Here is a 16,712-nt window from a genome sequence, read left to right on the forward strand (position 1 = left end):
GAACTTGCGTTTTTGTTTTTCCGAACATTGACACCGACAGGATAGGTTGGAGGGCCATAGGCTGCTGCAGTGTAGCGCTGCCTCAGTTATTCTTTCTGTGGACCTGACTCTGTGCCATACCTCTTCTGCTCGCTGCTTGGATTCCTAACAGAAAGCAGCTTAAGGCAGGGGACAGCTTAACCTTCTTCCATACTGATGGAAAATTATGCTGAGACTCTCATAATAAGTTGCTTTTACAGCTTTTTAAATTAGCCTCTCAGAAAAGCTATTTAAAAGCTGTCTTCTCAATAGGACAGTGGCTTCCAGCATGTTCTGTGCGGGTTTTTTTCCTTTCAAACACCAGGCAGTGGTACTCACTCAGAACAAGGCATCTGTTTTTTTAATACTGCTAATTGGCATTTGTTTAGCATCTGGAATTTTGATTCATAACAGCATAATGGCCTTTAAGCGAACATTTCCTTGACGAGACATTTTTTAAGTAGTCTCTTCAGTGGCAGTGGTCAATGAAGGATTTATTTTAAGGGGCTGACGTGTAAAGTTCAGGAAATTTGCCTTCCTACCTTCCACACTGCCTGTGCACTGGAGGAAAAGACATACATTTGAATTCACTATTGTGTGAAAAGTAGAATTTCAGTAGTTATACTTTTTCTCGGGACTAACCTCTACGTGGACCAGCATGTGCAATGTGTTTGTTCTAGCTATCTCCCCCCAAGGGGAATAATTCTGCTGATGCACGGCACAAAGCATACCTACACAGATAAGGGCTCTTGGTGCTTGTCCTTTCTTCTTCTTCCCCATTTCCCCAAATATTCTTGTCTGCAGTTAAAACATTAGTCTCTGTTTAGGTTCAGTGGTGTTAATTGCCATTTGACAATTTCTGGGAGGAATATTGAGAGAGAGCAGAAGGGCACGAAAGGTAGGAAAATGGACATGAGAAAGTGTGTGTGTGTCCTCTCTCATATGGGCAGATGTGTGCTGTTTATAGATACGCATATATAGGAAAAGTCATATTTTTAATAATGAATATTATTTGACTGAACAAATAGGAAGGCAGACGGAACTGGCTAGGAGTAGGCATCGTGACGCATAGGTGGGCGAGAAACCAGCTTTTCCCTTCCCACACACACTATGTCCTGGCAGAGTGTCTCAGTCTCAGCGCATCCCGTTCCCTACTGTTGCACTGTTGAGCCCCGGTAGCACTGCGGCACCCGAGTGTGTTCTCATTGCTCTGCCACTGGCCTTGAGGGACCAGGGTAAATACGAGATAATCAAAGTCTCCAGTCCTCCTGCAGCAGAGAGGAGTTGCTAAACCACTCTTCAGACTCGCATAGCGCTCTCCAATTTTTGCTTCTTTGGGGTAGGGTTTTAGTGAGTTGTTATTACAAATAATATATGATTCATCCATGTCTGCTGGCTATTAGAAAAAAAAATTATGAGAATGAGGCAAAGAAACAAGTGCAAATGAGGTAGGAAAGCCAGAACACAATCTTCGAAGTAAATAAAATTATTTTTATAGGAACCCTGTGTGAATATGATGGGAAGACTGATACTTACAGATTGCCTTCCTTGGTTTGTTTCTAGTCAAGAGCATAATTGGATCTATAGAAATACTGTCTGCCTCTTTGCTCTTTAAGAGTACTGCTAAATGGAACAGAAGACAGTGCAGCCAACCTAAGTGAAGGTCAAAGCTTGATGAGATCTCGCGGCTGCCCAGCCTCATCTTTTATGCAGTCAGCAAGATTGTTGCTTTTCCAGAGCACTGCTCCGCTACCGTCGTGCTGCCAGGTTAGGACAAGTCTGATCTTCTCTGGCTGCGTGACCTGACGGCATACAAGTACATATTTTTAATTCTGCATCAGCGCCAGCTCAGAGATGGAATTGTTGATTTACATTAATGCGAGGCATCGTGGCACAACTTCATGAAAAATGGGCTGTGCTCAAATCTGTCCTCCCTATTGTTAAGATTAGCATTTTTCCTTCCGCTCTTCTTAGCATAACACATTTGTTTGAATCTGCTTTTATTTTGTGTCATTTGCCTGTGATGTGATGGCTTAGGTAAGCCGGCTATTATTCCGCAGATATTTTGTGTCACAAGGCATAAACGGGTGATTGGCTGTGTCCAGGATGCTCCCCAAGTTCTCATCTGTATTTTTATTCTGGGGTAATACTGTTCATAGGCTCTATAACCTTCACAATATCTTTCTGCTAAAGCACATTTGTTCATTACATCAAACTTTAGAGTTGAGTCAGATGATGGGTATATCCAGTCTGTGGCACCGTCTGGTGGACCTCAACAGCAGGAACATTTTTCTCATGTTTGTTGTAAATTTGACTTTATCTGATTCCCCTGCAATTAATGTAGGGGAGCTATTTAGCTTTAAACACTGGTCACATTCTAGTCGTCCTCAGTTTAATAGTATTTAAATATGTACCGACTCATTCTATTCTTCACCTCCAAATCATGGCTTAGTCAAGTTGTGCAGAGTTTAATTAATGCATCCTCTACAAATCAGCCCTTCTGGCCCTTTTATCACTTTTCTTGCTCTTCTGTTTTTAGTTCCCTTTAATTGATTCTCCAAGTTCTGGTATACTAAAGTTCACAGGAGTGAACTTTATGTTCACTCCTCATAACGCACAGGAGTGTTATGAGTTTCTAATTGCTCACAACCCTTTGTGTTATTTCTCTGTCCTCCCTGGCCCTTGCTTCACCTCCTAATTTAATATAGCTCAGTGTAATTAGTGTGCTGTTTAACTTTTCTTCCAGGTCACTAACAAAGATGTTAAACAGAAACAGCCATACCACTATCCCCACCACATCCCATTGGACCCTTTCTTCTGCCTTGATACCTTATCGCTTGTCATAGTTACTCTTTTTAGGTATCCTGCAGCCAGTTCTCAGGTTTGCGTTACTAGCTTTGACAAAGCTCATTTCCATTAATTTTTCTAATTAGTACGTATGCTGTATTATCAAAAGGTATTCTGAAGCGTTGGGCTGCTTGCTGGCTGTGCGCCTTGAGGCCTCACCTCGAGTGCTGTGTTCAGTTCTGGGCCCCTCTGTACAAGAGGGGACATAGAAGTGCTGGAGCGTGTCCAGAGGAGAGCTACCAGGCTGGTGAGGGGTCTGGAGACCAAGTCATATGAGGAGAGGCTGAGGGAGCTGGGCACATTTAGCTTGGAGAAGAGGAGGCTGAGGGGAGACCTCATTGTCCTCTACAACTACCTGAAAGGAGGTTGGAGAGAGGTGGGTGTTGGCCTCTTCTCCCAGGTGAATAATGGCAGGACCAGAGGAAATGGTCTGAAGCTGGGGCAGGGGAGGTTTAGATTAGATATTAGGAAGAATTACTTTACTGAAAGAGTGGTCAGGCACTGGAACAGCCTGCCCAGGGAGGTGGTTGAGTCACCATCCCTAGGGGTGTTTAAGAAACGTCTAGATGTGGCACTTCAGGGCATGCTCTAGTGGCAGAGATTGTAGGTTGTTTGGTTGGACTCGATGATCTCAAAGGTCCCTTCCAACCATGAAGATTCTATGATTCTATGATAAAGAGCCGGGGACATGAAAATTATTGCCTCCTCCCTGACATGAGGGAAAGACAAAGATGCAGCCACTCGAATCAGGGTGAGGTGGGCTGGAGGCCATCGCTTCTCCACCTACTCCACCAGCTGCAGCCAATAACTTCTGTTTGATTAAACACTCTGACTTCACAACCTGTTTCTTGTAACATTTGTTGTTTATCACCATTGTTTTGTTGTTCTCTGGACAGACTTCTGACCTTTATTCCTTAACTCCTGGATACGGGCTTTTAAGGATGCTCTTTTCTTACGCCAGTGCCCGATGTGGAGAGCTCCCATGGAGGCAGCCAGGCTTGGCAGCCAGGCTCTGCTCCCACTCGTGTCCATGCTAAACACCTTGCTGAACTGGGGTCTGAAAAGCTGATGTAGTTCTCCCCAGCTATTGGGTAGCTCTTGTTTCTTCATGAATTTTTTAGTATGATTCCCAGTGACTTGGAAATTTGATTCCTTTAGTACTTTTGACTTGCGTATCGTGCAGAGTACGTGCAATCTTATGATACATCTTATTAATAGATGTATTATCAGTGTGTTCGTGTTGCAGAATCCTCTCCATTTCCTTGGTTTTCTTATTACTGGTCTTAAACTTGTTCATCCTATTCTGCATCCCTCCTGTGGCAGCTGACGGTTTTTCATTGGAAAGTTGAAACTGTTATCTGGCCAAATCTGCAGTGCTGTCCCATCAGGGGAAAAATATCTTCCTGATCCTTGCTGTTGATCAGCTTGTGTCCTGAAGCACGATAATTGCTCACTCTTGTTATTTTTAAACCTGACTAATGCAGCTACATATGTTATTCTTCCTTATATAAACACATAATCCTTTTTTAATCTTGCTGAAAAAATTTGTCTGTATGATATCTTGTGGTAGAGCATTCTACGGGCTGATTTATAGATAGCATTAGAAAAGGTCTCCTGACAATCAGTTAAATGTGCTGCCTCTCATGTTAAATCGCACCCCGGTTTTCTTATGTAACAGGGCGCATGAAGACCTTAGTTAATTTCCATTCTATTTGTTTGATACATCTGTAATCCCTTCTTGCTTTTGTTTCCAAAATAAATAGTTGGTCTTTAAAACCTATCAGTTGTAAATCCCCCTCTTGTCTGCCTTTAATCAGTTTATACTTTTGGAGTTTCATTTCGTTCTAGTTTTCTTGCTGAGATGAGAAGATCAGAAGAGAGCGGTGCATTAGTGTGAAAGCTACGGCCGATTTACATAATACCACTTTGCTTTTATTGTGCTTTATCCTTTGTTTTATACATTCTAACATGTTTTTTGTTGTCTGCCTGCGCACAAACCACCTCTTCAGTGACATTAGTGCTAGGCTTTTTCGATGAGTTGGTGGTGGAATTTGACTGTTGTAAGTCACTGTCTTGTTCTTTGTGTTACCACCAAGGTGTACGTGTAGTTGTTTGCATCTGCTTTTCTGCCTCATGAGTGGCTGAGAGCCTTTTCAAAGGCAGTCACTGCTAATATTTTAATAATGAGTGTTCCTCGGATCATAAGGAACGTTCCCCTCCTTGCCAGTTATGTTGGGGTTTTGTTGTTCTACAGGGGATAGTAAACTTCTCCGTGTTTGCTCCTCATCCTTGGAATATCCCGCTAGTTGTATCTTTCCATTTTATGACCTGGCTATCTTCCCCTGCTTCTTTGCTTCCCACAGCTTTACAACGTTACTGGCATAGGAGAGCATTTTCACTTGGCTACAATTTTTTTTTTTTTTTTTTTTTCTTGATGGCTGCTTGTGAGCAACTTAAGAAATAAAATGCTCCGTGTACTAACACCGCACAGTAGCTGGGAATCGGTTCTGCTGTCACCCATAGTCACTCGAGTGTTATCTCTGTACCCATCCAATCCTACCCCTCAGAGAGAACAAGTCTCATCGCTCTGTAAATGAAGTTTCCCACCTACTGTTATTAATAATGCATTAGCACTCCTTCCTGAGAATTATAAATGTTCAAGATGCGTTGCAAGCCTCCAAAAGGCAACGTGTTTGTCCCCAGAAATACCTAACGTAGGTAACAGTGCTGCAAACCACAGTATATAAGATGAACCTTTATTGTTGCCCGTTTTACCCTGGGCTTTGTGCTTTGAAGCTTCCACTAGCACCATTGCATTTGATCAATGGATAATTTGTGTTATATATAGTTTTATTAGTTCATGGCTGAACTAACCTTTCACTTTCAAAACAACAAAGACAATCGTTATTTATTATGATGGGCTCATCTCTCCAAAATGAAGAACTGGGGCGTCTGTAGGGAGCAATAGTCAGAGCTGAGTAGTTCATACTTGGGCTGCCTTTGAATTTGTTGGGCAGTTCATGTGCTGCTCTACTGAGATTACAGACAGACAGTTGTCATCTTTGGTACGGAGAAAGCACTTCCTAAAGCCAAAGCTGCCCGGAACAACAACTGTCCCTGAGTTTAAAATACTTGGGGGTCAGAGTTTCTTTACCTCTTCCCTCTTCAACTATGGAGGAGAGTTACAGAAACCTGTTGAATTTATCACTTTTCCTGTGGCAATTTCTTCTTGGCAGAATGAGAAAGATGAGTTGCTTAACTTCCAAATGAGACGAATAGAATTCTCAGTGGGATTGAATTATTTTTAGATGTTGTGTCGTTGGGATTTCTTACCCAGGCGTTTGATGCTTTCGGCTAAGATGATGATCCTGCTCTGAACCTATTCCACATGCCTGATTGAGTGCATGCTTGTGTGCTCTCGCTCTGTCTCTACCCCTGTCTCTCCTTTCCATCCCCGTTCCCCTAAACCTGTGCTTCTGAGCTTTGTCTCATTAGGTGCGGACCATCAAATCTGTCTCTTGAGGGGTTAAGGCACAATTCTTCTACAGTTATTCTCTCACTGGACTCCTCTTAAAATACTGCATTTACATGGTACTGATCTTTTCAAATTGCATCCTAGCTAATTTATCCTACCAAATATTTTGTACTTTTTTTTATTGAGACCATAGTCTCATAATTTCTGTCAGTTTGGGTAATAAGCTTACATCTTTTTGTCTGAGGGTGTTTGTTTAAGCAGTAAAGTTCCCACTGTTTTTCAAAATGTTCAGTGACGATTCTCAAAGCTCAGACGCATCGTTAGATTTAGGTATAACAACCAAACAGTGGTGTATTTTGTGTTGAAATAAGTATTTACGAGAAACACCTAGACAATAAGAAAAGAAGGGTGGTTTTGTTTTGTCTTTTTAGTGGTACAAGCAACAGTTACGAGCACTGGCAGGGATCTTTTCTCTATAGAAGGAAAAGGAAATAAAACTCTCAGTTAGATGGTAGTGTTGCAGATAGAAGTTTATTTTTCATCGCTACATCTTTTCTAGATCTGTATTCACTATTTAAAAGCATTTCCTTTGGCAAATGGAAGTCAAAAAGCTCTGCTCAGTTCTGGCACGTGTGAGTTTTCATGCTGCTCCCAGGTTGTCCATCTGTAAGCATTGGCCCCGCATGAACTGCCAACAAGGTGCGGAGAGTAAATATTGCAAATGTTTTCAAGTCTTTTGACGATGACTAATAGGTATGCTCTTCGTTTGAATAATTTTTATCCTTGAGTATGTTCTTACCCTTTATTTCTGTATGGTCAACTCTGGATAGCCTTATTTAAGACCAGACAGCATATTTACATCATTAGGGAATAGATGATGGTCAATTAAACCAAGAACATGTTTCACTAATGTTAAAGTAATGCCAATTTAAAATTGTGCACGCACACAAAAGTGAATATTCACGGTCCCTCTCTAAGTGGGATTTGGAATGGTTCAATATAAATACTTTTGGTCCCCTGCTGAATCGGGTCAGCTTTGTCTTATTTGCCCTTAAGGGGAGAAAAACATGTTAGCTGGTGTTTGCAATTTGAGTAGCCTGAGAGGTACTGGAACGAAGCCAGGGTCCACCAGATCTGAATCCCTGTAGTTGGGTTTGTTACCTTTTATGCTGAGAGGTCAGAATATACGAAGGTGCCTTTGAAAGTGCTATACATCCTCTACTTGAATTCCAGCAACAGCCCCAAGAGAACCCCAAGAGCATCTACTGATTACAGGGGTTTCTTTCAAAGGCACTTTTTCAATACCAGGACCAAGAAAAGTGCAGGAACACAGATAGGGTTTGAGTTCCTCCCTTTTGACAGTATTGTTTCCCCCAGCACGCCGCGTAGATTTGTGGGAGGTTTTTTCTGGCAGTATCTTGATATAACGCCTTTTCTTTTCCACTTTATTTCTTATTTCAGGAGAATATAGCAGCTTTTACCCCTGAGGAGCTTGCTGGCTGGCAAGCCTCAGAAACTGAAGGGCAGCCTTAAATGCAGCACTACCTTCAGGTGCAGAAAACAGATTCCCTCTTCCATTGTCCCCTGCAGCACCATCCCCCAGGGCATCCCAGTTTCTCTGTGCTGTCCACGGGCAGGCATGTGTCAGTCTCTCGTGCGTGTGAGCAGGTTGTTTCCTACACAAATATTTGGGAGAGGATGGGCTTTTAGTAATCTGTCACCATCCAAATCTCAATGGAAGAGAGGAGACAGGCCGCCTTGCTGTATTTGATGAAGATGCCATGGGTGTGGGCCTGAGAAACTGTGGATTTGATGGGGTTTTTTTTGTACTTGACAACTGAGCAGGATTCACTTGGCCATTCATCGAATTAAGCAGAGTGAGAATGAGTGTGAGGAGAGAGAGAATCCACCTACCCAGGGGAACTGTGTGGTTTCAAGGGGGAGTGAATTGTGTGAAAGAGGGAAAAACTGAATGTAAAGGGACCAAGAATAAGCGAATGAGGAAAGGCAGAGAGAGGTTGAAGGGTGTGCTTGTTCAAAGGGACGAGGATACATTTTATTTCAAAAGGAGCGCTGAAAGTGTGGGAAGATAAAGGCAATTACGAGACTGGAACATTGGTTTAGAGATGCTTACGGTGTATGTCTTGAGCCTGACCAAATGCAGGTTTTGCTGTCTTTTCCAACAGTTAATCTGGCATCCGCTATGAGAAGAGAGTGATAGCCCTTTCCTCTGAATACTGTAGAATCATGGAGTAGCCCAAGTTGGAAGGGACCTCAAAAGTTCACCTGGTCCAACCTTTTGTGGGAAAGGGAGCCTACATGAAATTATGTAGCGCCCGATCGTAGATAAACCTTATTTTTTTTCCTGAAGAGGTGAAAGAGATGTGGGATTTTTCAGACTAAAAGATTACAGATAAAGTCATCTTTTGTTGTGATGGCCTAATTCTTATGAGTCTGAGAGATGAACAAGTCGCATACTTCAGCCTGGCTGAGTCACCTGGAGGCACTAAAACACTTGCTTTGTTGTTGTTCTGCATAGGAAAGTACAGGAGACCTTGTTTGTCTCCAATTTGCTGATTTCTGTATTACAGGAGGCAGCTGTGGGCAACATCTGTCACCTGTCACGAATGCAGCTTGTGGAGGCTTGCCTTGCAAATATGTTCAAAATTAGCTATACTCAACTTTTATCCCAGCAAAACGTGGATGATGGGAGAGAGGGCTGCTCCCAGCTGGCTGTCACGGTCACTAGACCTTTGCTAAAGTAAGGCTGTAGATCTGCTGGTTCAATCCACACCAAAATTCTACCAACTTATGACCAGTCTATAATATTCTTAACAAATGTGGTTCTGCTTGCTTGTGTTTGGTTAAATTTCCCGACGGCAGTGCACAGGGTGCAGTGGCTCTGTGCAGCTCTTCTGGGAAGGAGCAGAACAGATTCGGCCAGTAAAATGTTGCTTAATCCTGTTGGTTTAAGAACCTCTGTATTTGCTTTGATCATGCCAAAGAATGTATGTGTACGTATGTCTGCAAGCCCTGGAAGTATTTTGACACAATATGGTTTATTTAAAATGCTTATTATTAAGCTCAAAGTAATTTAAAGGGCTATGGGAGAATATCAAACGTGCAGGCGTTGAAATATTTCTGTGATTTCCCCACGTGTACAGATGCACACACCCCTTTGTATATCAGTGGTCAGATTTGGAGGTCAGTGACGAGTGGTGTTCCCCGGGGGTCAGTACTGGGCCCAGTCCTCTTCAATATATTCATCAATGACCTGGATGAGGGGATAGAGTGCACCCTCAGCAAGTTTGCCGATGACACAAAGCTGTGGGCTGTGGCTGACACACCGGAAGGCTGTGCCACCATACAGAGAGACGTGGACAGGCTGGAGAGTTGGGCAGAGAGGAACCTTATGAAATTCAACAAGGGCAAGGGTAGGGTACTGCACCTGGGGAGGAATAACCCCCTGCACCAGGACAGGTTGGGGGCTGACCTGCTGGAGAGCAGCTCTGTGGAAAGAGACCTGGGAGTCCTGGTGGACAACAGGATGACCATGAGCCAGCAATGTGCCCTCGTGGCCAAGAAGGCCAAGGGCATCCTGGGCTGCATCAAGAAGAGTGTGGCCAGCAGGTGGAGGGAGGTCATCCTCCCCCTCTATTCTGCTCTGCCCTGGTGAGGCCGCACCTGGAGTACTGTGTGTCCAGTTCTGGGCTCCCTGGTTCAAGAAGGAGAGGGAACTGCTGGAGAGGGGACAGCAAAGGGCTACCAAGATGCTGAGGGGACTGGAACACCTCTCTTATGAAGAAAGGCTGAGGGATTTGGGTCTCTCCAGTCTGGAAGAAAGACGGCTGAGGGGTGACCTTATCAACGCTTATAAATACTGAAAGGTGGGTGTCAGGAGGATGGGGCCAGGCACTTTTCAGTGGTGCCTGGGGACAGGACAAGAGGTAATGAGCACAAACTTGAACATAGGAAGTTCCATCTCAATGTGAGGAGGAACTTCTTTCCTTTGAGGGTGGCAGAGCCCTGGCACAGGCTGCCCAGAGAGGTGGTGGAGTCTCCGTCTCTGGAGACATTCCAAACCCGCCTGGACGTGTTCCTGTGCCACCTGCCCTGGGTGACCCTGCTCTGGCAGGGGGGTTGGACTGGATGATCTCCAGAGGTCACTTCCAACCCCGTGGTTCTATGATTCTGTGTACTGGTGTTACACTACTGGTAATACAGCAGTAGTATCTGCAAGGAGAAAACCATGAGGAGAGGCTGAGGGCTTGTTTATCTGGGAAAGAAAAGGCTAAGGGGTGCTACAAGGCAGCCTGCTGCAATGGAGAGGGGAATTGCAAAGATGATGGAACCAAACTTTTCCCCATAGTGGCAGATGCTATAATGAGGCGGCAGCTGCAGGTTGCTGCTTGGGAGGTTTTTGTTGAACACAAGGAAGGTTTGTCTCACCGGAAGGGTAATGCAGCACTGGGCTGAGCTGCCCAGAGAGGTGGTGAAATCTCCATCAGCAGAGGTTTTCAAGACTTAGCTAGACAAAGTGAGAGTTAGGCTGTCCTAGTGTTGGCGGTACACCCACATGGAGCAGGAGGCAGGCTAGATGTTCCCCGCAGGCTCCCTCCAGCCCACATGTCTTTGGCCTGCGATTGTTTGGTGAACAGTTGTTGTTCAGAAGACAGATTACTTGAAGATTTAATATTTTTAGATCACAGGTTTTTGAGTTGAGTTTTGCTTCAACGCAATACCAGGACTGGTATCTGAAGTCACTAGTATGTGCAATCTTTCAAAAGTTTCAATTCTGGCTAGTGAGACTATTGAAATCAGAAATTATTGTAAGGCTTATCTGCTGTATCTAAATTAATGAGGACGACCTGGGTGCAACTGTGGGTGCAATAGAAACTCATAATAAAAAACAGCTTGTACCCTTAATCTGACCAAGAATTAAAAACATGTTGTGTAAAGGGGAGGTAGGAACGACTACTGATATCTAAGACTACTCCTTATTAAATGGTAATTGTAGGGTTTTGGGTCTCTTGTATAATAGTTGGAATTCATTGAAGTGCACCTGTAATGTGTGTTGCGCTAATTACTGTAATTTGAAGCTATCGCATACTGGAACTGTCATTGACAATCTCGCCCTGCCTTTCTTCCTGCTCAGAGGAGTCCCAATACAGCACGTTCTGCAATCATTGTCAGCGGGAATCACTGCTGAGTTTGGACTCGGTGACAGTGCATTGATTGATTTATTACTGGCACCAGTTTCCCTGTTTCACTTCTGCAACTTCTTCTTTTAGGGCTTCTTCAGTAAACGTCTGAAAGGGTCCATCAAGAGGACAAAAAGTCAGTCAAAGCTGGACAGGAACACGAGTTTCCGACTCCCATCTCTCCGCAATGCTGATGACAGGTAAGGTTCAATGTATCTCCCAAAACAATCTCTCCTTATCCAGCGGCACTTCGCAAAATCTACATGCAGGATGCATATGCACTCACAGAATGAGAGCAAGGAGGGGGATTTATTGTTCAGGTTAAGCGTATGGACTCAAATACTACTTCCTGCATCTGTTTCAAATAAGATGCAGACTTTAAATTTCATGATACAAAACCATGGGCTTGTTCAGCTTTAGAGAAACTTGCCTTGATGCAGTACTTATCCACAGATCAGTGCAGGAGCCAATATGAGGGATTATGCTGGTGCAAGCAGATCAGCCTAGCGCTGGCAAAGCACGGAGACATACAATGCAGTTCAGGCACATTAAGAATCCTTGCTCATGGCAGTTGATTGTATAGTTACTGCAGTGTTACTACAATGAACAGACGGTCTGTTTTTCAGAAAACTGGAAAACTCAGTCACTTCTGACCATCTTAGTGCTCCATTTGGCATATTCTTGCTTGTTTAGTTTCTGGCTGGCAATTCAAGCTGGGGACGGGTTGCATATGAGGCAAGCAAAAGCTCATATCCACAGTTTTTCCTAACTATTTGTGTAGTCTCTTGATTGCTTTCATTAAACGTTACTGTGTGTTACATTCCACAGTAGCCCAGCAGGAGAACCAGATTGAGTGAAAAATAGGTTGCCCTGTACTTAAGGCCACGGCAGGCTTCTGTGATTTTACGTTGTTTAGTGCATTTTCCCTTCTCCTTTATCTGAGTTGAATTCATTAGTTGTATCTGTCACGCTGTGCTGCTTCAATCAATGCTGCTATCTTCTCCATCTGAAAAGCAGCATCATAAAATCATGGAGATAGCAAGGCTTCAGATGATAGAAGTCTTGTTAACTCCTGAAGTTAACAGAAAAAGCTGCCCCTTGCCAAACATGACTAAAAATGTGGATGATGTTGCTCCTATAGTCATAGCAATGTCCACCCTGTCTGTTTTGAGTCAACTTTTGTTATAAATCCCTATTTTCAGGGAGTTGCAACGTGTCTATAACAAGCGACTCCACAAACATAAGCATGTTAAATAATGCCACCATGTGATAAAGTACCTGTTAATTTTACCATTGTTTGTAACCAGCCTTGCTTGAAGTTTTGTAATGCAAAAAATCTCTTTGCCTTAAGTAATGTATTTGTCTTTCCTTAACGTAGTGCTCATGGTGAATGTGGACTGATATTTCCTTTTGCAGTGTAAGAGAAATGCTAACCTTCTGGGAAAGCCAATAAATTTAGCTTTGGTTTAAGACGGGATATTATACCCAACAAAGCCACCTTCCCTTTAAAATCGGATCCCCCTCTACTCCCAGCCAGTGTGGGTTTGAATAGTCAACTAGACCTGAATGAAAACTGGATTTTCCCTGATTGCTTGCAAAGCATAAAATCCAGTGCATGTGGCGATGGCGTTAAGCATAGCTGGTCTGTTCCGTCAGTCCTCTCAAGTCTCCTTGGCATGGATTTAAAAAGGAGGATCCAGGAGCAAAGGAACTGAGAAGTTCCAGTGGCAGAGTCCCCATAGAGGTTTGGGGGACAGAGCCCCGGGAAGCCAACGGTGTGCAGGATGCTGGGACAGGGACAAGCCGGTGCTTGCTCTTTACTTGCGATCTGGTCACCCTCCTCCTTTGGCCTGCTCCATTAGCCATATAGCAGTGCATCTTGTGTCTGTAGGGCAGGAGAGGGGACAGTGTTTTGGGGGTCTTGTGACTCGATACGGTCACTTGCTGCTGATGGAACAACGCGTTTTTGATAACCAGTCCATGTGATCTTCCTCCTTTCAGAGGTGTGTGTGCTGAAGCAAACAAAGGTGTTTGGAGGCAAGGGAGATCATTTGAGAGTAGCCAAGCTGTGTGGAGAGCAAGCTGAGCTGGAGTTTATTTGGAGATAAATCTTTGCACAAATGAATATTGCCGTTCAAAAGCATGAGCCTCACCTCAAGCTGGCTGAAGCCTCATGCTGCAGGTGAGGGTCAAAAAACTGATGATAGGCTGTCCTTCCAAGAAGGACTTGACATCTCTAGTCAACCTTGTTGTTACCTTTTGTTGGAAAGATTGAAGGTTTAATGGAGTTCTCTGCATTTGTGGTCTAATCAGACAGCGTGCCAATTGAATATACCAACTTTAAAAGTTTATGGTTAGGGATACTACTTCTCTGATGGTATTTTATCAATCAAACCATAAAGGAAATTCAGTTCCACTGTAAAGTGAAACTTGCCAATGATTTCTCCCTTCCCTCCCATATGTTTCACTCTGTATCTAAGGGTGCCTGAAAAGTGCAATTGGTGGGTAGAATAGCAGGAAAAACAACTTGGAAACCATGTGGGAATGAAGCACTGAAGATGAGGAACAGATTAGTATGCTGGAAGGAGGTGGGCTGGAGGAAAAAGGACGCTACAAAGATTGATTTGTGTTTGGAATTATGCGGTTGTTTTGGATTTTTCTAATGGGACAAATCAGGGACAACTGTTTCTGCGTGAAAGAAGATAACGCGTAGCAGCTGACTCTTAATTCATGAGAGGGAGTTGCCATTCTCTCACCTTCTCCTCTCCCTGCTGTCTGTATGAGGCTCGATCTGTTGCCGTAAAAACTTTCCTGGTGAGTCAGGCCTTTCCCATTTTAAACAGGTGATGCTGGGTGATGTCATGGTGTTATACAGGTTTTCAGGGCCAGGCTGACTGATAGCATCTACCTTTTCTTGCTCTGACAGATACTCTGCCCTGCCTTCAAAAAAACATAGAATCACAGAATGGTTTGGGTTGGAAGGGACCTTAAAGGTCATCTAGTTCCAACCCCCTGCCATGGGCAGGGACACATCATGTGCCTTTATAAATTAAAACCCTGCAACGATTAGAAGGAAATAGAGGCTGCTGTCATGTTGCTTTTCTCATGCTTTTGAGGTGTTTGCATCCTGTTAAGAAACAGGAGCTGTTTATAGATAAATACCTATAAAATTAAAACTAAAGATTAGTTATCTTGGTGCACATCAAGACTTGGGATACTGTAACACTGCATGCCATTCCAGATGGTGACAGAGGATTGGGATGGCGTAACATTGCATGCCATTCCCGATGGTGACAGAGGATGGATGCTGTCTGTTCAGAGTTGATTTAAAATAGAAAGGACGTGGGAGTACTGTAGGACAGAGATAAGCAATGGGCCAAGCCGGTGTGACTGGGTTAGCGGATGGGGAGAGGAGAGCCCTGCGGTGCACCTCCAGAAACAAGCCCACTGTGGGTCAGCATCCAGGTGTCCTGTGTGAGTCCACAGCCTCTCAGCCTGCATCACTTCTATTGCTGCAGGTTTGGGTTGTTTGCTGGGCGGTCTGTTTTGCTTGAAAACTCATGCTTTGTCTTCCCAAGGCGCTAACATGAGAATGCTTAGACCCTGCTCGGTTGCGACGCGTGGCAGATGTGAACAAAGCTTGTCAGAGGTGTGGCCAGTACAGCATCTCACCAGGTGATCAACAGGTCTCGCCGTGAGGCTCTCTGGTACCATGTTACCATATCATCTTTTACAGCTTTTCTAGCCTGTTTCCCACTGCATTCTTTGAGCTCTTCAAGCCACACATTTGTCTCTAAACATTTTCTCAGTGTCAGTAATATATAAAACATGTAAAAAACCATGAGAAAAGACTAAAGAAAAATTATGTTTGGAAGGAGAGACCAAATATTTTCGGTTTGCGGCCAGGAATTTGAGAGTGTTTCCAAGTGGACCGACAGTTCTCTCCTCAGTTTTGTTTATGGTGAGAGAGGGAAGATGGTTGAGACTGGCTGCATATGGTCTTGGCGACTGCAATAAAGCTCTGAGGACAGCTGGGAGGGTTTTGCCCTGTTGAGATTTACTGCCACGTGGGAATCCTCCTGCTTTACTAAAAGTCATTTTATGGCATTATCAGATAGTCGTAGACGAGCGCAGGGTCGGTTGTATGCTTGCTCAGAATGGGCTCCGGCAGGTTGCAGGGAAGCGAGTAGCCATGGCTCTGGGGTTCATGGTGAAACGGTATCGCTGCTCAAATGACAGCTTTTTCTACTTTCGGTAAGTTCTTGCTCCTCCCTCCCAGTTCCTTTACAGTATGAAAATAGCACAGATCGTATAAATAACAGAAGCAAATCTTGCCGTATTTTTCATATTCATTCATTCTGATTTAGTGATGGTTTTCAAAAAAAAAAAAAAAAGGTGGGTGATTTTTATCCTGATTTAGACATAAGGATAAAAATCCGTGTTACACAATGTGTTATTAAGGCTTGACTCACTCGGGGCTTGTATTCATTCAGCATATCTGTTTCTATCTGCATACTGGAGTATGGGGAAAGGGGAGGAGTGGTTTGCTTCCAGAGAGGCGTCTCACTCCTCTTTTGGTGAACGTATTTCTTTCAGCCAGTTTTTTCAGTCCTCATGCAGTTGTTTGTCTTTCAGTGAGAACCGAACGAGACCTCCGTGTTAAGCCTATTGTCGCAAACCTTCCCCTCGGTGCTAGGCTGCTCTGTCACACCTGCAAGCTCCCTTGACCCCTTTATGAAAACACACTTCTTAATGGCCAGTGCTTTCCTGCAAACCCCCCGGGTCTTCCACGTAGCATTCACCTATAAATCGCTTAGCAGTGAAATGAAACTGAATAGGTTAAGCATCTCTGGTCCAGCAAAACAAAAGAATTTGAAACATTAACGGCAGAGACTATGGTTACAGTAGAGTGAGGAGGATGCTACCACTGTGAAATTCAGCAGCCTCTTTGGCTGCACCGTATGAGGTGTCTGTTAGACAAGCTGGGATCTGTAGGGAGCACAGGCAGGCAGGGAAGGGCGTTGCAAATCTGGGATTCAAACAATGAGGCTTTGGGTAGGGCCTTGCAAGGAAAGACCAGAATCTCAATGAAAGGCTAAAGCAATAGGCTCAGAAAAAGCCAGCGTTTAATTGCAGCTGAGTAGAACTTGCGCCTAAATAAGTTGCCTTAA

General features: G+C 44.0%; 1 protein-coding gene across 12 annotated transcripts in view; it reads left to right on the forward strand.

Moving 5' to 3' along the window:
• Nucleotides 1-16,712, forward strand: part of RASAL2 (RAS protein activator like 2) — a 186,776-nt gene that overhangs the window by 135,946 nt on the left and 34,118 nt on the right. For all 12 annotated transcript variants that reach the window (XM_074599510.1, XM_074599512.1, XM_074599511.1 and 9 more), the window contains one exon: nt 11,632-11,741. In XM_074599510.1, the coding sequence (XP_074455611.1) occupies nt 11,632-11,741 (110 nt within the window). The remainder of the gene's footprint in view (nt 1-11,631; nt 11,742-16,712) is intronic.

This window comes from Larus michahellis, chromosome 8 (assembly GCF_964199755.1).
Source record: "Larus michahellis chromosome 8, bLarMic1.1, whole genome shotgun sequence".
Lineage (NCBI taxonomy): Eukaryota > Metazoa > Chordata > Aves > Charadriiformes > Laridae > Larus > Larus michahellis.